The sequence below is a fragment of the Triplophysa rosa genome, unplaced genomic scaffold, assembly GCF_024868665.1.
Source record: "Triplophysa rosa unplaced genomic scaffold, Trosa_1v2 scaffold143_ERROPOS1151363, whole genome shotgun sequence".
Classification (NCBI taxonomy): domain Eukaryota; kingdom Metazoa; phylum Chordata; class Actinopteri; order Cypriniformes; family Nemacheilidae; genus Triplophysa; species Triplophysa rosa.
In genome coordinates this window covers 17,290-37,500 of record NW_026634145.1, presented here as the reverse complement: position 1 = coordinate 37,500, position 20,211 = coordinate 17,290, and the positions used below count along the sequence as shown (strand labels likewise).

The 20,211-nt window shown below is 40.8% G+C and overlaps 2 protein-coding genes and 1 long non-coding RNA gene across 8 annotated transcripts in view; all 3 read left to right on the top strand.

Moving 5' to 3' along the window:
- Positions 1-697, top strand: part of LOC130549626 (transmembrane protein 184B-like) — a 9,553-nt gene extending 8,856 nt beyond the window's left edge. For 2 of the 6 annotated variants that reach the window (XM_057326889.1, XM_057326894.1), the window contains one exon: positions 1-696. This exon is cut by the window's left edge and continues 480 nt beyond it. The gene's annotated coding sequence lies outside the window, so the exon portion shown is untranslated. The other 4 variants (XM_057326890.1, XM_057326891.1, XM_057326892.1 and 1 more) reach the window with 4 other exon arrangements.
- A 1,873-nt stretch (positions 698-2,570) lies between these two features.
- On the top strand, positions 2,571-5,551 carry LOC130549627 (uncharacterized). The gene is made up of 4 exons (XR_008962231.1): positions 2,571-2,604; positions 2,896-2,937; positions 4,696-4,775; positions 4,844-5,551. It is a non-coding gene; the product is annotated as an uncharacterized LOC130549627 (long non-coding RNA).
- A 4,523-nt stretch (positions 5,552-10,074) lies between these two features.
- LOC130549628 (GTPase IMAP family member 4-like) lies at positions 10,075-12,107 on the top strand. Its single transcript, XM_057326896.1, is given in 3 exon segments — positions 10,075-10,087; positions 11,477-11,593; positions 11,596-12,107. Coding segments are annotated over 3 exon segments (642 nt in total).
- Positions 12,108-20,211: the final 8,104 nt, after the last annotated feature.

Below are 20,211 nucleotides of genomic sequence, written 5' to 3'. Positions count from 1 at the left end.
CTAGTTGGATATGTTGAGCGGAACAAATATCATAAAATTGAAAAGACGGCAATCTTTGTGTAACACTTGGAGTCGCTTCCTGTATACAACATTTCAGATCATTCACTTTCTCTTTCTACAAGTTTCACAGTGTGTCTCAGCTGCTTATGTAGACAGCAGAGGGTGAGACAGCTCACTAGGGTTCATAACAGAGCAGACTGACTGATATTAAGAATGATGTGATGATGATCTCTACAGATCTTTACATGTGTATTTGAGAGTGATGTTCAGATATATTCATACTGTGACGTGTGTGGAGTATAAAGTGCTGCATAATAAACTACAGGAGCATCTGTTTACTGCAGTCTGATCTCATGGAATAAATGTGACAGTGATTGAAATCAAACACAAACTCCTGCAGATCTGATGTGCAATATTCACTGATGCGAATAAAGGTGAGTTTCTTTATTTTCTCATGTGTGTTTATTAAATCTCCCACACTCTGCACACCTTTCTGTAAAACATTTGTCTCTCCCCAATAAGACTATGAGAATTAGTTTTTATTACAGAAGTGTGGTTGCATTTAAATTGCGTTGTTGCAAAGCTCTTTTACAGAAAATACATTTTAGCGCAAACAGTGTTTAAGGAGGGTTTAATGTCGCTGACTATTTTTTTACGTTCAGTGTATAGAATGGTCCTGTATTCACATAATTAATGCGGCTTAGTAAATATAACAAAAATAAACAGTTATATTAACTTAAATAAAATCTTAAGAAGAGCTTTCCCCCTCTGGCCATTAGACTCCTTAATATGGACACATCCCACACTTTAAGGACTCTGACAGTGTAATGTCATTCATCAGCTCATTGTACTCATAAAACTGAAACACAATTGCACATTTCTGCTTCCATTGCCATCTGCTGTCTACCTCAACACTGATCTCTCATTTAAACCTGCATTTATCGTAAGTCAACAATCTTTTAACTCCATAGTATGTAAATACATTGTTATTGTTATTTTTTGTATCAATTTATTTTCTATATACTGCTATATACTATAAATCATTTAACAGATTTCAGTGGGGCATATTAAAAAAGGGCACATTTCTCTCACAAAAATAAAGATGTTTTAATGCAAACAAATAACCCATACCCCCCCCCCCCCGACAAAAACTGAAATACAACGTATTACATAAAAGTGTTCCCCCTCAACAGATGCAGAACAATTCGAAAAGCAAAAAATCTCAATTAAATCATATACAAACCCCCCAAACTCATAATACACTTATAGCAGGAAACCAAAAACAGACTTCATACCAGATTGTTTGTTCACGAGTCCCTTGTTTGTTCTGAAGAGTTCAACTGAGCAATGTTCTTCAGAAATATCCTCCAGGTCCTGCACATTCTTCAGTTTTCCAGCATCTTTGGCATATTTAAACCCTTTCCAGCAGTGACTATGCTTTTGAGATCAATCTTTTCACACTGAGGACAACTGAGGGACTCAAACACAACTATTGAAAAAGTTTTAAATATTCACTGATGCTCCAGCAGGAAACACAATGTTTTAAAGGGATATTTCAGGCAAAAAAATTCCCCATGTTTATTATCGCCGTACAGCTGTATCTCGCTTTTATAAATTTGATCAAACTAAAGACTCTTCGAAGATACAACATGTGCAATACTACTCTATAGGCACTCAAGATTAATATGAGATTGGCAGAAACTGCGTGTGTAACCGAGGGTGTAAATCAGAGGCTGTTCGTGAACATTGGAGCTGATCACTGCAGAGTACAACCAAACGGTGACGTATGGATTAGTGTTCTCTAAGAGATATCAAATGTGTTATTTATATTGTGCTACAGACTTTCCATGCATGAAGGACATATGACATGATTTGTGTTTTTAAACACTGGGCAATTGAAATTGTGTTATGTTATTTTATTATCGGGCATAAAGAGATTTCTATTTATATAGTATATATTTGCTTCTATTTTGTGATGTTTTGTATATGCTACATATCAGCCATGACAAGATAAAGGCTTGTATCAGTTGTGAACTCGTTATTTTAATGCAACCAGGTCAACTTTGTTGATAGTTGTTTTTAGTTGATCTGAATGATGTCTTAAATTGACTTAACTTGAAATTAAATATTGGAACAAAATTTTAATGCTCTTAAGTTAACTTAAAAAGGTGAGTTTATGCAACTAAACAGAGTGTCGTGATAACAAATAATCTTCAGTTGTTAGCGCTGCAAAAAATGACTTTCTTAGTTAGTCTTTTTTTCTTGTTTTCCAGTGAAAATGTCTAAACATTCTTGAATCAAGATGCATGTTCTTGGTGAGCAAACTGACCAAAGAAAATAAGACTTGTTTTTAGTCAACAAATATGAAGTTTCAGTGAATTTGTGCTTAAAACAAGCAAAAAAATCTGCCAAAAGATTATGTTAAATGGGCACAACACTGACAATTACAGAGTGCGTTTATTATTACAGAGGAGGCATTATCGTTACGTATTACCGTCTTCATTCATAAGGGATCGATGAAATATCTGAACTGTGGGGAGGACGCGAGTTTCGTGACAGACAGTTTCACTTTCGATTTCAACCTCAAAATGGCGTCCAGTGCGGGTAGGTTGAAAGTAGGCTACTAGTTAATATATTAGAACTGTAGATGCATATTAAGTTAGCTACTTTTAGATCGGTTCATTATTTCATCTTGAGCAAAATTGTATGTACAATATAAGTTGTTATATTGTGTTCTAATGTTTGCACCAACTAAATGGGCTGAAATGCAGGAATAACGCTCGCTGATTATTTTTAAGAAACATCAACCTTAACTTAACTAAAAATGAAAGAGAGACATATATTGTACTCAGTTACTGGAGTTGTAGTTGATTTATATGTTTTGTTTATTTGCAGATATCCCTCGGAAGCACTCGGCGGAGAAAGGTCGACATATATGTAAGTGACGTATGAGCTTTTATTTGTAGGCACAGTAACACAGCTACTCTTACATAAAATAACTTAACCGCAGTTATGTTAGCAAAATATATATTACATGATTGCTAAAATGGGAATAGATCGCATTTATGAGGTAAACGCACGTATGAACGCACAACAAGCTGTATCTGAAAGCGCTCCCTCGTTCACTCCTTCACGAATCACTGTTCCCTTAGCAATAGGGTCTGCACCTACGTCACGGTGTGGTCAGTTACCCGGATGCGCGGCCGTATCGGATGTACTCGAAACTAAACAACAGCATGGATTGCAGGGTTAATGTACTACATAAGACGTTGTTCTACTAATTTATGATGTCTAAACCACGGAAAAAACGAGTGGAAGCTGCTAAATCATATAGAGAAGGACTTCGTAAGCAGGAAAGGGCGCGATATTTTGACAAACTAAAGTTAATAGGTGGTTAATAGGAATCACAATGGCCATATGCAGTAACATCACATACATATAAGGACTGACGACCCAATTTACTATATTTCTCATCCCGACGTAGTGAACCACTTATTTTGTTCGCCAATCAAGTCCTACCCCTAAACCTTATCCTCATAGAAAACTTTTGGCAGTTTTTTTGTATTAAAAAAATCACCATTTAATCACACACATAGACATGCTGACAGTCTGGTCCCTTTTAACTACTCACCTCTAAGTTATTTAATAAACCGGCGTGCCTCTTAACTGTGTTACAGTGATTCTTTACCCATGAATGTGTGTGTGTGTGTGTGTGTGTCTACATCCATGTAGAATAGTTAAGTTAAACTACACACAGTAACGTTAAATACTACAGACTCGTGAATGAAGTTCAGAGTAGGAAATAATTCATTATACTGCACGTGATGTTATAGCATATGGCTATAGCGATTTTCGGGTGTAATCGACTTGCATTAAAGCACTTTATTTTCAGTTATTTCTAAAGAAGAATATTTTTTTCTCCAGCAATATCTGCGATATCCATTAGGTTCAATAGCAGTGTTTACGTTCAATGCCTCATGGCCGACTTCCGGATTGATGATGCGTCGTCAAAACCCTCTATATGATCAAATGACATTTGAGTCCACTGTATCGGGAAGAAGAAGTGAGTGAAAATGAGCGAAGCTACGTTGCATTTGATAGTGTTCCTAGGCAGTGTTCACTGCTCCCTGAGCACGGGCTTTTTCCCAGTAGCCTAGCCTAACCCGTTATCTGAAAACATCCCCTAAATCTAATAATTTGATAAGGAATAATCCACTAAAATGCTTTGATGAAGTTAATTCGATTGAAATATACTGATATTATACAATCTTAGGCCCTGTCCAGACTTGACTTCTTTTTGAAGCTGCTAGCGTCTGTTTTACATTATAATCCTATGGAGTAAACTGTGTTTTAAAAAAAGTCCTGAGCGCTTTTTTAAACGCCAGCGCCGGCGTCTTTTTCTGCAGCTCAGAGCTAGTGATGGGTCGTTCTTGAATCTTTAATGTGACTCGGGAAGAACGAGTCGTCTTAAGGAGTGATTCGGTCAGTCGCGTATGCGCATTGCACAACATTCTATGGGTCCTGTACTGGAATTCAAGAAGAACGAACGATTCAAACCCGAAGACTCGAGAGGTGAACTAATCAATTCTCTTTCCGGCTCAGACTGCATTGGTTTAGCTTACGACGCTGTCACGTGATGAACGAACGATTCAAACCCGAAGACTCGAGAGGTGAACTAATCAATTCTCTTTCCAGCTCTGACTGCATTGGTTTAGCTTACGACGCTGTCACGTGATGAACGAAGGAGTCAAACCCGAGGACTTGTCAGATAAGAGGTGTGGTGAGCTAATCCTAGACTAAAGACCCAGGTAAACAATGAATTAATCTTTTCTGTTTCTTATAGAGAATGGGAAGTGGGGACCTGACAAGAGCTGAGATGATAGAGCTGGATAAAGAAGGACGCGGTCTCTTGACATGTCTTCACCACAAAACTTCAAATGCTATTAGATTATTAATGATAATCTTAAACTATAATTTAAATTATTAATAAGTTTATTTATTTTATTTAGCCTTGTTGTGCAAGTTCTCTGGAGCTTGTGCAGAGGCAGCAGCTTTTGCCAGAGGGGAACTGGAATCCCCTGGTTGGGCCTGGGTTCTCCTGAGGTTTTTTTTCTCCATTAGAGTTTTGGGTTCCTCGCCACCGTTTGCATACTGTTTTTGCACTATCTGCCTGACCGGGGGGGCTGCTTTAGAATCTTAAAGTTTTACTTAATTAATATTGCATATAGGAGTTTATTATCTGTTATATTTGACCTGTGCTTCTCTCTCCTTTATCCTAAATGTGTGCTCTCACTGAGCGTGTGTGTGTGTGCGTACTTGTCTCTGTACGTACGTGTGTGTGTGTCTCTGTGTCTGTGTGTGTTGGTGCGTGTGCGTGTTGTGTGTGTGGAGTGTTTTGTGTGTGGGTGTGTCTGTCTTCTGTGTTTTCAACCTTTTCTTGTTTTTGCAGGTACAACTTTGATTGTTTTGCTTGTAGTCAATGTGTCTCATGTGCAGCTGCTTTGTAACAATGAAAATTGTAAAAGCGCTTTATAAATAAAGTTGAGTTGAGTTATAGCATTATAGTTTTGTGTTGTTTGTAATGTGATCAACGTTTGCATAAGTAGTAGATGTGTTAGGAAAGTAACATGTAACATTTTAATTATATTTTGCTAAAATTAACGAAATGAACGATACGACTCGAAAAAAGATTCGTTCATTTTGCTGAACGAGACTCAAAGATCCGAGTCAGTAAAATGATCCGAACTTCCCATCACTACTCAGAGCATCTTCTGAGGTTGAAAAAACTTCCAATTTTTTTTAAATAAACGCCCTACGTCAAGCTCCCTTTTCACAGCTAACCAATGACAGAGACCTGTAATTTCCATAACAAAATGCAAGGAACGTGATTGGTCGAGAAGGCTCAAGCTCGAAAAAATAAAATGGCGGCCGAAACGCCCGTTGGAGCATAGTTTTGTATAAATGTAAGTTTAATTTTCACTTTCAACAACTTTTGATTGCATTTCTATCGAGAAATTAGTATAGTAGTTTTTAAATGTGTGATTAGTTATTGCAAAGACGCTCTCTGTTTATAATTCAAATAGACCGTTAGGATCGATTCACATTTCGCGTCTAAAACCGCGAGCTGCACTGCGTTCTCCTTTTTTTCCAAAGCGGCTGGACTTTGCGCTCTCCTGGCGTCAGTAAAATACTTAGATACTATAGTGCAGCCCTTCCCAAAGTCCGGACTCCGGTCCGGTTTCAGGCCGGGAGGGAATTCGTTCCGGACCCGCCAAGTTCCAAACAAACACGCAATCAGGCACGCGTGTACACACACACACAGGCGCGCCATGCGCACAAACCAGTGTAGGGAACCGATCGCGTAAAAAGCGTATATTGCTGTTAGACGCGCCTCTTTTGAATTGTTTTCAGTTGGCAGAGAGCTTTTGCGTTTTCAGTTTTGCGTGCTGCTTGCGCGGCGGGAGTCTATATTAGTGGTTACCGACTTCTTCAGGTAAACCGCGTAGATAAAATGTTGCCGGTACAGCCCCGCGAGCGTGTGGTTTTGCTTTGCTGACTCAGCTCGTCTTTCTTTTGGTCTATCTACATTGGTCTACTTCAATGTAACTTTTAGTGAATCGTGCAGCACAAATGTCCGTCTGGGCACCAAACTATGCAAATATATACAGACAAACTACATCCATTTCCATATGCCCAGGCAGTCTGTAACAGTGACAGAGTTTTGGAAACGCCGTTTTGTTAGGTCGGTTGAATGTGCTTCTATTTTCTGCTGGTCGCTGCACATTTCATAAACAGAAAATTTGTAAATGAGAGCGGCTTTTTGCATTTTGTTGTATAAAAATGCAGCACTGTATGTAACAGTTAAGAAAGTAAATGCAAGTATGACTAGATGACGCCATGAATATGATGATTAGCATATCGTCATTGTCGGGCGGAATCCTCGTATCTCCAAAACCATTACTTTTCAGGAAATTAAAAAAAATGCATATGTTTTGAGTTATTAAACATTGTGTCGTTAAAGTTGGTATTATACCTTATATTGCTACCATATACTGTTGTGTACCAACATTAACACAACATTTCCCCAAAACCATGTTTAATCGGATATACAAGGTTTATGACTTGGGAGCAGGGAGATATGAGATTACGCTGTCATCGATAAGAATGGTACGGACACAGACGTCGCTGCTGCTAGCAGTGTTCATCAAAGTCTGCAGTCGCATTGAGCCTTTTGACAAGAGACGAGGCTTTGAGAGCTAATGAAAGCTAATGATTGTGGTTACATACATCTTCCTAAACTCTATTTTAAACGTTAGAGCTATGAGTGATGCAATACCAAAATAAAATGTTAAACAGGCTGTCTAATATAGGCGGAAATTAATCTGCACGCAAATAAAGTCGGCGGTCACGTTGAGCCTCTTGACAAGAGAAAAGGCTTCAATCGTTAACCAAAGCTAACGACTGTGGTTACATACATCTTCCTAAACTCTATTTTAAAGGTTTAAGAACTATAAGTGATGTAATACAAAAAACGATGAGCTGACTAGGCTGTCTAATAGACGGAAATTAGCCGAATCTGCTCGCAAACTAACCTTCGTGGCTCACGGGCTTCCTTCTGCACCGAAGCATTACAGCTATCGATTTTTAACAAAACAGACCTACTCAAATGTATCTAACCTAACTATTTTCACTCGTTATTGTCTAAAATAACTTTCAATCAGGAGACGTAATGCCGAGAGGCTTCAGCGGAGTGAAGAAGAGGTGGAGTTACGAGACTTCTCAGACAGTTGAAGTGTCCAATGGAGTTAAGAGATTTGCTCTGTCGTAATTTTATAGACCGCCTGGCCGTCTCCACCACATAACAGCTCCCACAATTTCTAGTTTAAACACTCTAATCCCTCAAAATACCCATTGGTATTATGAAACCCCACATTGGCATTGAAAAGAGCATCTCACCTACAGATGCGTGCGCTGTCAGGAGTCGTCCTACGGGGTGGTGTCCGGTTGAACTCAGAAGTTCGGTCACTGGGCTAGATCGTTGGATTTTCATTCAGGTTGAACCAATAATTATATTTGCAATTACTTCACACAGAGACTTGTTAAAAGAGGTAGATCGAATCACCATAACACATGGCTTCGGTTTAATAACAAATCATCAAAAAGTAATCTTACAAACATAACATAACATCGAAAAGTCTTCACCACGAGGTTCGGCCTCGTTCAACATTTGAGTTCCCCTTTTATAGGGTCCCCACACAAAGGAGTCACGTGCCAGGATATACATCCCTTATTTGGGCACCACACATCCTGCCATACATTGCCTACCTAAGCATAACACACACAATACTATGGAAACAATTTTCTGTGTCTTTGGTGTGTTATAAGTTGCCCATGCATGTATTAGACATGAACCCAGACCTGCCTGAAACGCCTCGTGTAACCACACCCTGGCGAATGTACGTCACTTTGTGGTATGACTTGACTAAGACCGCCCAAATCTAAACGCAAGTGAGGTGGGCGTACTTGTAAATCTCATTGTATCATCGCCGCCGCAGCCATGTCGCGGAGACGCTGTGTGTTTCATTGCGAAAAGAAAGACTCTTTGTTTGCCCTGCCAAAAGATGAGACAACTAAAAACGAATGGTTACATTTTATTTACAACACTGTTCCAGAACAGTACAATCCGAATGTTCAAGTTTGTGCAGCGCATTTCACCAAAGATTGCTAATCAAACCTGGGAGAGAGATTAAGACCGGCTATTCGCGAAAGCTTTGGTTAAAAAGTGGGGCCGTTCCAACCATTAAAACTTTGCTGGCGCTTCAGATTCGCAGCCTGTAAGTATATTTTTATTGTAAAAGACTTTGTTACGGACTAACGCGAGTTGAGTTTGTCGCGTGTTTGTGATCTGCAAATGCAGACACGCGCGCAACGTGAAAAAAGACAACATAAGTCCTAATAATCAGTAATAATGTTCCCACTAGAGGCAACAAATGTGGTGTTTATAATGTCTTTTTATATTTAGTATTTATTTTGGGTTTATTGTCTTTGTTGAGTCGCGACGAGACGTGGTGTAACACTGGTTGATCAAGAAGGGCCAAAACGCTCGCGTTATTAATTATGTTACCATTCCCTGCTGTAATGCCAGCTTGTTTCTATCTCACACAAACTCTGTACGATGTACAGTATATGCTTGTTTGTTTATAGTCTTTATAACGTCGTATATAAAAGGTAAAACAGTTAGCTATAGTTTTTAACTTTAATATAATAACAAATTTAATAAAACCTTACCAATCCTTTACATCCTGCTCAAGTCGCGCTGGCAAAGTTGATGTATCGGCTTGATCATCTTCATTTTCCGTATCAGATTCGGGCTCGAATTGATATAAGGAAGTGCCGATGACATTTTATCACCTGCCAGGAGAATTGCGTGGGAAAAAGATGTTCCGAATATAGTAAGAGGAGTTACATTTCCGTGAAACGCGTGCTCTGATTGGCCAGTTAACCAGTGCGTAGTGATTGGTGGAATACTGCAAGCCTCGCTTTTCAGAGCCATGAGCTTTGTAAAAAATCAGCACGTTTCAGAGAGGCGGAGCAAAGAGGAGATACAAACATGCACGGTATGTGGAAAATATAGCGTTTTTAACCTTAAATCCTGTAAAATCAAAAAATCATCTAAAACAAACCATAATATTCGTTTTAGCCCTGTCATATGACCCCTTTAATACTCAAACAAAACACGTTTGTTGGTTTAATAAACAGAATCTTACAAGTTTACATCTCTTCAAAATGTTTATGGTGTCGACAATACATTAATCTTTACGTTTGTATGAAATACATCTGCTTAGAATGTTAAAAGAAGTACATTTAGGCAACATATTAAAGGTATAGAAAGTAGGTAGGTAACACTATTATGGTATGGATCAACAGAAACAACTTACCTGAGCTGAGTCTGATATGAAATGGCTAGCAAACATCCACGTTTCAGTATTCCATTTGTTTCAGCAAATATTGCAGAGATTAATTCGCTTTTTTCTTTTCTTTTGTAAGTCTTTAACAAGAAATCTCTCTGATATCATGCTAAACAGAGGTGGGGACAAGTCACATATAGTCAAGTCCAAGCAAGTCTCAAGTCTTAACCTTCAAGTCTCGAGTCAAATCTCAAGTCACAGTTTAGACAAATCAAGCAAGTCAAGTCAAGGGTTCACCCTGAGCAAGTCAAGTCAAGTCAAGGGTTCACCCTGAGCAAGTCAAGTCAAGTCAAGGGTTCACCTTGAGCAAGTCAAGTCAAGTCAAGTCAAGGGTTCACCCTGAGCAAGTCAAGTCAAGTCAAGGGTTCACCCTGAGCAAGTCAAGTCAAGGGTTCACCCTGAACAAGTCAAGTCAAGTCAAGTCAAGGGTTCACCCTGAGCAAGTCAAGTCAAGTCAAGTCAAGGGTTCACCCTGAGCAAGTCAAGTCAAGTCAAGTCAAGGGTTCACCCTGAGCATGTCAAGTCAAGTCAAGGGTTCACCCTGAGCAAGTCAAGTCAAGTCAAGGGTTCACCCTGAGCAAGTCAAGTCGAGTCCTGAATCCTGAGTAATGAATGGGGAAACATGCGCCCTTTCCTCCGGTCACTTACGATCACGTTCTGATGAAAGGAAATGATTGGATGCTACCAATTTGACATGAAGGGGAATTACAAATTGCCCTCATTGTAATCCGTCAAAATGACTCTCGCCCATTCAGGAAAACAGGATCAGTGGAGACTCGTGTATAATCAAGTCATTAGACTATGCCGTCTCACCACCGTCTAATCTGTTTCGCCATAGTTTCAAAACGAACTGAAAGTATTCTTACACTTTTTTATAATAACACAGCGATAAAGTTGTTCAAAATGACGGACAATGAAAATGTCTATCGCCACCTCTGCCGCAAACCTCTGCATCGCATACCAATGAGAAGTTGTGCATTTGTGTATCCTGCAGCGCGCGTCCATTCATCCTGTTCTGTGCATTCGGATTTTGAGACGTTCTTTACGCGGTTTTGAATTGGACAATCCACACACAAACAACTTCAGATCCACGCACAACCGTGCATAAACTACGGCCTACCACTAGATGGCAGTCTGACGGAGCGCAAAATGATTATACATGAACACAAAATAAAACATTGTATTCACAAATCTGTCTCTATTTGTACAAATCGCCTCATGTTTATTACAATCTAAATTTCACAGATTCAAATCATACGGCATTTGTTTATGAATAGTAAAATACAAGTGTAACTTTATCACGTTCACGGATGACTGTGCATGCATTTGTTAATCATTTTGAGATGAAATTCATCCCATATTAATTGACCTTAAATGGAGTAATTCCAACAAATTACTTTATTTTAATGCATGTGACACAGTAGAGATGGAAAAGTTTTTGTATATGAATGTTATCTGATTTCTAAAAAACATAATTGTGATAACTGCCGTTCTCTTGTTGTCATCAGGTGCAACAGAAGGTGAGGATGACCATGATTTGAGGATTGTGTTGTTGGGTAAGACGGGAGTGGGAAAGAGCGCTTCAGGAAACACAATCTTGAGAAGAGATGCTTTTAAATCATCAATTTTAAAACATCTGAATATAAAAGAAGAAAGATCTCTGTGATTGACACTCCAGGACTGTTTGATACTGCCGTTGATAATGTTGAGACCAGAAAAGAGCTTGTGAAGTGTGTCTCAATGGCAGCTCCTGGACCACATGTGTTTCTACTGGTGCTTCAACTGGGTCGATTCACTCAAGAGGAGACAGACGCGGTGAAGATCATCCAGGAGACCTTCGGTGACAAATCCAGAATGTTCACCATGGTGCTGTTCACCAGAGGAGATGACCTCAGAGGAACAACGATTGAAGACTTTATTGAACCTAATGATAGTTTACAGAGCATCACCAGACAGTGTGGAAACAGAGATCATGTGTTCAATAATAAAGAGTCTCAAAATCAAACACAGGTTTCTGGTCTTCTGGATAAGATCGACTGTATGGTGGCAGCAAACGGAGGCAGTTTCTACACCAATGAGATGTTCCAGCTGGTGGAGAAGAACATCACAGACCACCCTCACAGTCTAGCATCTGCTTAAAGGGAATGCAGTTTACTGTGGCTGACCTCGTTTATACCAGGAGTGATTTCTGGTGTGGAAATTAGCTAATACAGTATTTCAACCGATTGCTTTTTTGCTTTTCACGTAGGCCATACGCGCTATATGTAATACGCAGGAGACATTACTATGGGATCGGTTGGCCTTATACAATTGCTGACCTCGTTGTGTAACTATACATTTCCAAAGAGAAGAAGTCGCCTCTTCGGAAAGCAAGCAATGGTTTGTTTAATATTAGCAAAGGTAACACTGCGCACAAAATAAAATCCTGTAAAATGATCAGTGGTAAATTGCTCTGGTCTGGCTCAGTTCATCAGTGATTGGGTGAGAACAGTTCGAATTTACTGGCTGCGGAAATCAGCGGGAGGGGCTCATTATACAACACACAAAACGCCGTAAAAGACGCGCGCTCTGTGCAACCAAAACGGCGTTTTTTAGCGCGTCATATGGCCAGACAGCGGCGCAAAAAGCGGCGCTTTCAAGTGCCTTAGAACGCCGTTAAATACGGCGTTATGGACGACTTTTCGCGCGTTTTTTACGGCGTTTGGAATCGCGACGCCGTATTTTGCCGCGCAAATACTGTTTAAAACGCCGTCAAAAACGGCGTTCGGATATAAACGCGTTTAATCTATGGCGTAATTCTGACACCATCGGCTTGCCATACGCGAGGGCTTGTAATTGCGCGCACAGAAGATGTCATGCGCGCGCGAGGGCTTGTATTGCGCGCACTATGGATGCCATGCGCGCGCGAAGGTTTCAAACGAGCTCGCGGGATCCCGTTTCCTCGCGTGTATATCCGTTGTCCTCTCGCGGAAGTTATTTGCCGTGCGCTGCCAGCATCAGCATTGCGCTCGTTTCTTTATGGCATTATAATGCCTTCATACTTACTCTCCTTTTCTCAGTCTGCTACTTTTCTCTCACATACGTGAATACCCCGCACCCGCACTACTTTTCCCATCATTCATTACGGCCAGGACTACAAACCCCATGCTTCTTAAAAGGACAATGCCCATATTCCCGCAACACATGTCAGAAATAGTTTATCCACCTCTCCAAATTATGCGTTTTCCCCGTTCATTTTATTTCATTTAAGTTACAGTTTGCACATTTAATATTAAAAGAATAACTAAAAGGGATATTTTTTGGCCCACGCCATGGCCTGTGGAAGGAGGGGCATCAATGACCACTGGGGGGGCACGGCCCTCAAATGTAGTGATGGGAAGTTCGGATCATTTTACTGACTGGGATCTTTGAGTCTCGTTCAGCAAAATGAACGAATCTTTTTTCGAGTCATATCGTTCATTTCGTTCATTTTAGCAAAATATAATTAAAATGTTACATGTTACTTTCCTAACACATCTACTACTTATGCAAACGTTGATCACATTACAAACAATACAAAACTATAATGCTATAAGAAACAGAAAAGATTAATTCATTGTTTACCTGGGTCTTTAGTCTATGATTAGCTCACCACACCTCTTATCTGACAAGTCTCGGGTTTGACTCCTTCGTTCATCACGTGACAGCGTCGTAAGCTAAACCAATGCAGTCAGAGCCGGAAAGAGAATTGATTAGTTCACCTCTCGAGTCTTCGGGTTTGACTCCTTCGTTCATCACGTGACAGCGTCGTAAGCTAAACCAATGCAGTCAGAGCCGGAAAGAGAATTGATTAGTTCACCTCTCGAGTCTTCGGGTTTGACTCCTTCGTTCATCACGTGACAGCGTCGTAAGCTAAACCAATGCAGTCAGAGCCGNGAAAGAGAATTGATTAGTTCACCTCTCGAGTCTTCGGGTTTGACTCCTTCGTTCATCACGTGACGGCGTCGTAAGCTAAACCAATGCAGTCAGAGCCGGAAAGAGAATTGATTAGTTCACCTCTCGAGTCTTCGGGTTTGACTCCTTTGACTCGATGATTACGTGAAGAGACCACTGTAACATTCTTGGCTTCGCTATGTTGTTTTACGTGCTTAGCTATGTTGTGTGACCTCCTGCGGTGCCGCGCAGACCAATCGGCGCGTGACATCATAGTACCGCGAGAGTGATTCGACAGTACACGTCTCTGTATGCTTTCAAATTGCTCTCGCAGTGCTGTGACGTTATGCTCTGCCGCATGTAGTACAAAAAGCCTACCTTCGATCCAGGGGCGGAGCCAGGGGGTGGACAATGGTGGCCAAGACTACCATAAATTAATCTTTGGTCACCCCCCCGGCCCCCCACCGCTTTGCCGGCAACTTTTTTGCGGAACCATTTCTGTACACAGTTGTTCCCATATGGATGCATTTCAACAGCGCACCTCCTACAAGTACTTCTGCACCCAAACTGAAGGTGGCGGTAATACACTCAACTTGAATTTCAACCACCAACACAATTACAGAAGAAGAAGTAGTGTTGTTGTTGTTCGCGAGTGCTCCAACGGACTTTGCGCGTACAGTCGGAGGACTGTCTTTTTCCCGCCGCGAGAGTAGAGGTCACAGGTAAGTTAACAAGAAGAATTAAGTTTATTCACTATATTTGAAATGTTTCTTGTCTTAATGTATGTATATTATGGCTGGCGTGCTGAAGTTGAAACAGACATGGTAAAGTTTGCTAAGTTAATTTAGGCAAAGTCAACTTTCAGTGCTGATTTAGCTTATTGGTGGTGGTCTGTCTGTGTCATATCCTTGAAAGGGAATTAAAATGTTTTGTTGGCAGCCAAATGATAATATGCAAAGTATTGCAAAGGAATATTTTTGAAATGCTTGCCCATAATGTTAAGGTTACTATATTTGGGTTTTTCTGTGATATTGTAATGTTTGTTTGATAAAAGTGCATTCTGGTATATTCTTATGTCGTGTAAATTATTATGGTATGAGCTTTATCACCAATTAAAAAGACACCACCTTCTGCAATGCCACACTGTTTCAGATCTTTTTTTTAAATCAGTTTAGTAATACATTAAAAAGCTTATGTGGATCTTCATGATGTAATTCTACATGGTAATCACTGACTGTTTAAGTAAATGAGTGAGTGACTAAGAAACACTACTAGATCCACAGTGACTTGCCACATAGGGAAAAAAAGATAATATCAGTTTCTGTGCTACCCCTGTGTGAGCTATGTTCTCAGTCTGGCCACCCCTATGAAAATTGTCTGGCTCCGCCACTGCTTCGAGCAGACAGTGTTAATGAATTGAACAAAACAGCGACCATAGATGTAAAGAAACAAAGTTGCTTGTCAGGTTCAGAACAAGCAACCATATTTTTTAAAATAAGCCCCAAAACCCGCAACACGCGATTTTTTTAACGCGACTTGACAGAAAAAGAAGCCCAAGGCCTATAAGCGGACTTGGCAACTATGCACAGAATTTCAAAAATATTACGTCATTACATTATGAAACACCATTGGCTGTCCCACTCCAATTGCGTCACAACCTACCTTTGAGTATACACATTAATAGGCTCGTTTGAGATGGCCAAATTCTGCGCAGAACCGATCACCAGTGATCAGCGCGAGATGCATGCCGGTAAGAAATGTGTCCGAGTTACGTCCGCCTTGCTCTGATGTCTTGCTGACGTGTGTCAAAAAACTTGCGACGGCCAAGCGGCTGTATCGGATTCTTCAGTCGGGTGCAGTTGCTCTCCACCGACTGCGCTGACGAAAAGCACGATGGGAAACAACTAGTGATGGGTCGTTCTTGAACGATTCGTTCATTTTGAATGAATCTTTAATGTGACTCGGGAAGAACGAGTCGTCTCGGGGAGTGATTCATCCAGTCGCGCATGCGCATTATGAATAATTCTATGGGTCCTGTGACAAAAGAACGAACGACTCAAACCCGAAGACTCGGGAGGTGAACTAATCAATTCTCTTTCCGGCTCAGACTGCATTGGTAAAGGGTAGGGGGCTGTCACGTGATGAACGAACGACTCGAACCCGAAGACTCTAGAGGTGAACTAATCAATTCTCTTTCCGGCTCAGACTGCATTGGTAAAGCGTAGGGGGCTCGTCACTTGATGAAGGAACGACTCAAACCCGAAGACTCGGGAGATGAACTAATCAATTCTCTTTCCAGCTCTGACTGCATTGGTTTAGCTTACGAAGCTGTCACGTGATGAACGAACGAGTCAAACCCGAGGACTTGTCAGATAAGAGGTGTGGTGAGCTAATCATAGACTAAAGACCCAGGTAAACAATGAATTAATATTTTCTGTTTCTTATAGCCAGTGGTGGACAGTAACGAAGTAAATTTACCTGAGTACTGTACTTAAGTACACTTTTTGAGTATCTGTACTTTACTTGAGTATTGTTTTTTCTGAGTACTTGTACTTTAACTTAACTACATTTGAAAGACAAATATCATACTTTTTACTCCACTACATGTATAAAAAGGTCCAAAGTAGAAAATGGTTTCTATGCAGCGGGTTTTCCAGTGTGCGTCATTTATCTTGCTTGCAATCTTCCAGGACCTTTTAATGTTGCCAAGTATTTCAGTTTTTCTAAGCTCGCGGTTTTCCGGCAAGCTTTGAATGGCCATTTAGCAAAAAAAATTACGCAAATCTGGCAACTGTGGGATCTTCCCCGCTAAACTAATGTAAACGTAGGCGCTGCTACACCGTTGATAGCGCTCTAAAAAGGCAAATAGAACAATAAAAGACGAAAAGGGCACATGTTAAAGTGTGGTGTAATCATCTGTGGGTTACGATCAGTCAAAGATCGTAGAAACATTGTCATGAAAATGATCGGCATAATGGCTAAACGGTAAATAAGCATCACATACACCGTGAGCTATGCGTGCGTGTTAACTTCTGGTCTGCTGCTGTATCATTTAAAGTGATTTGGAAAATGAATGATGTTTTTACTCAAGTAACTATAGTTGAAGTATTCCTGTTGAAATAAAAACAATAGAACCCAGCCCAAAATACAACATAAAATGTAATTGATTTAATGGTAATAATGGGAATTGTAATATGGATACTTGTTGTCTACTTGTAGGCTATGTGATGGATTCTATTGGTGGGATGGTACCCAAACACACTACAAAGAGGAATTTAAATTAATCTCATTCTACTTCAAAAATGCATTGTTTTTTTCTGCAGGGATGGTATTTGCAGTAAAAACACAGTATCCACAAATTTACCATTTTCTATATATAGGAACCATACTCCAATTAATAATCTTTAGTAAAACCACAGCAACTAAAAATACCATAGTTTCATTATACTAGCTATAGTTAATGTTTGTAGTTAAATTATGGTAATACAAATGATAATAAATCCAACAAACACATGGCTCCTACACTTTACTATTTACAAGAACCTTACTACTTACTGGTAAATTGCTGCTTAAACTGGTAAAGGGAATATACAAAATAAACAAAACACTGCTCATGAATACATATAGGCCGAGGGGGCTAATGAGGATAATTAGGCTACATGATCATACAGGATTACATCTAAACTAAACATATATGTGCTAAACATATAATGCTCTTAAAGGAGTTGCTCACTGCAAAATTTGCCCCCATTCAATTGGGGTACCCCATTGAATAAAAATCAATGGGGGCAAATTTTGAAGTGAACTACTCCTTTAATACAACTGATACCGTGAGCTGCTCAGTGTATTCAGTAGGTTGCTTCAGATGCATAAGGTATACGACAATAAAACAATGCACAGCTGACATAAAGTAAATTTACTTTTAATACTTGAGTACTTTTAAAAGCACGTACTTCTGTACTTTTACTCAAGTAAGAATCTGTCTTTGCAACTTCTACTTGTAGTGGAGTAATATTTGACCAGTATCTGTACTTTCACTCAAGTAAGGAAGTTGTGTACTTCGTTCACCACTGCTTATAGCATTATAGTTTTGTATTGTTTGTAATGTGATCAACGTTTGCATAAGTAGTAGATGTGTTAGGAAAGTAACATGTAACAGTTTAATTATATTTTGCTAAAATGAACGAAATGAACGATATGACTCGAAAAAAGATTTGTTCATTTTGCTGAACGAGACTCAAAGGTCCGAGTCAGTAAAATGATCCGAACTTCCCATCACTAGAAACAACTTGCTGACGACACAGCTTAAATGCTCATTGGGCGAGAATGTCAGCTGATATCTTTTTTTCTTAAGTGTTCCATTAATGAGTCCATTAACTGAAGTAGGTTTTGAGATTTATATGTGGAAAAAACACACCTATGTGACATATATAGTCCTCATAACCACCTTGATGTAAAAGCAGTGGCAATTCAATTGCATAGATTTCATCTGCGATAAAAAGCCATTTTTTATTAAAGCATAACAAAAACATTACAAAACAAGATGGTATACAGTTTACATTCAAAAACAGACGAGACAAAATAATAAAAGATAATACAAACCAAACAACAAAGACAAAAAAGAAAAAAAATCAAAATGTTCAATCCATCCATATAATAAATTCAAAACAAGAAATATAATTTATATTATCGAATAAGTCTAACAAAATTCCAGCTTTTTATTATTTGCTTTTGACAGCATTTTTAAATATTGTCCCAAATAATTCTTAAATACTACAAACAATTAAAAAATACATTTGGGAATTAAATTCTTAGCTAACAAAAGTAAGTTATTAATATTAAAAAAAGTTTGACCTCCTTTTTCACAGTTTCCATATTACATTTTTATAAACGACATGTTAAATTCACAAAATTTTACTCATTTAACCACAATTATTGCACGTTGTCCAGGAAAAATATACTATGAAAAAATAGGGTCTGTGTTTTTGGAAATGAGTTACAGAATTACACAATATAGGAACTCCCCAGAAGGATAAATATCATGATGAGCTTCTCTACGATCTTTGGTGATCATTTTGCTGCTGGAATCTTCGACGTGGTACAGCGGACGGTCCCTTCCTGCAGTCACTCTTCCCTGGGTGTCTCGGCAGTTCCGGAGGTGTTCGAGCAAATTTCCTTTCTAAAAGAGCAAATTTCTCCAGCGTGGCATGTCCCGCTGTTCTCATGGGTGCAACACACTCATCGAGGAGGGGGACGGACACGATGCCTGCTTCCAGTACGCTGGGGCAGACGTTGTGGATACGTCCTGCCCGCACTGCGGGCGGTGACGATTCAGACGTTGCGTCACAGGTGGCTGTGTTCCCACGGGACTCAGCCACCACCTCGTTTGCTCCCCGTTCCGTGGCGGCAGGACTACGGCCCTGCCGTCCGCTACGGCAAGCAGCGAGGGTGATATGAGGATTACTGTGAGCGATAATCCGCCAGCCACTGGCTCACGGACCGTTCGCACCTCGTCTCGCTCGTCTGACCGTTCCCCAGGAGACGGTCCCCGTCTTATTCCTCAATCACGTATTCGGACACGATGCTGATGATGAGATGTCTCTTGCAGCATCGGGGGGTGAGTACTGCCATCCGACTCCGACGATTCCATTGGGCTCCCTCCCTCGGGGGGTCGAGCCCAGGAAGAAGCGGACGTCGAAATGTCAGCCATGCTTTCCCGGGCCGCCGTGAGTGTTGGGTTGCAGTGCCCGCACTGCTCTTCCCGGCGCTCGCGGCTGGCTACATGGCGCCTCGGGTTTGAGCGCGGCTCCAAGCCGCGCCCGCCCCCAGTGCCGTGTTTACGGAAGTGCATGAGGAACTTAGTAAGACCTGGAATGCCCCTTTCCGGCACGTTTCACGTCAAACAAAGTTCGTCACCCTCTCTTCCCTCGAGGTTGAGACAGCTGGAGGATGACGTCGTGTCCCCCAGGTGGAGTATGCCGCCGCGGTGCACTCGTGCCCTAGGCGGCGGCCACTCTGGGGGGCTCGACCTAGACTCCCGTCCAAAGCATGTGGGGTCTCGGCATCTCTGGTGTCGAGAGCTTACATTGCGGCGGACCAAGCTGCCTCCTCTCTCCACGCTATGGCTCCTGCCAGGCCAGGGCAGTTGAGAGAGCTCCACGAGGGTAAGACCGACCCAGCGCTTATGCAGGAACTCCGCGCCGCCACCGACCTCGCTCTACGGGCGACCAAGGTGACACGCGGGCCCTGGGTCGGACGATGTCCACACTTGTGGTCCATGAGAAACTCCTCTGGCCGATACCTTGCGCAGATGAGTAACGCGAGAAGGTCC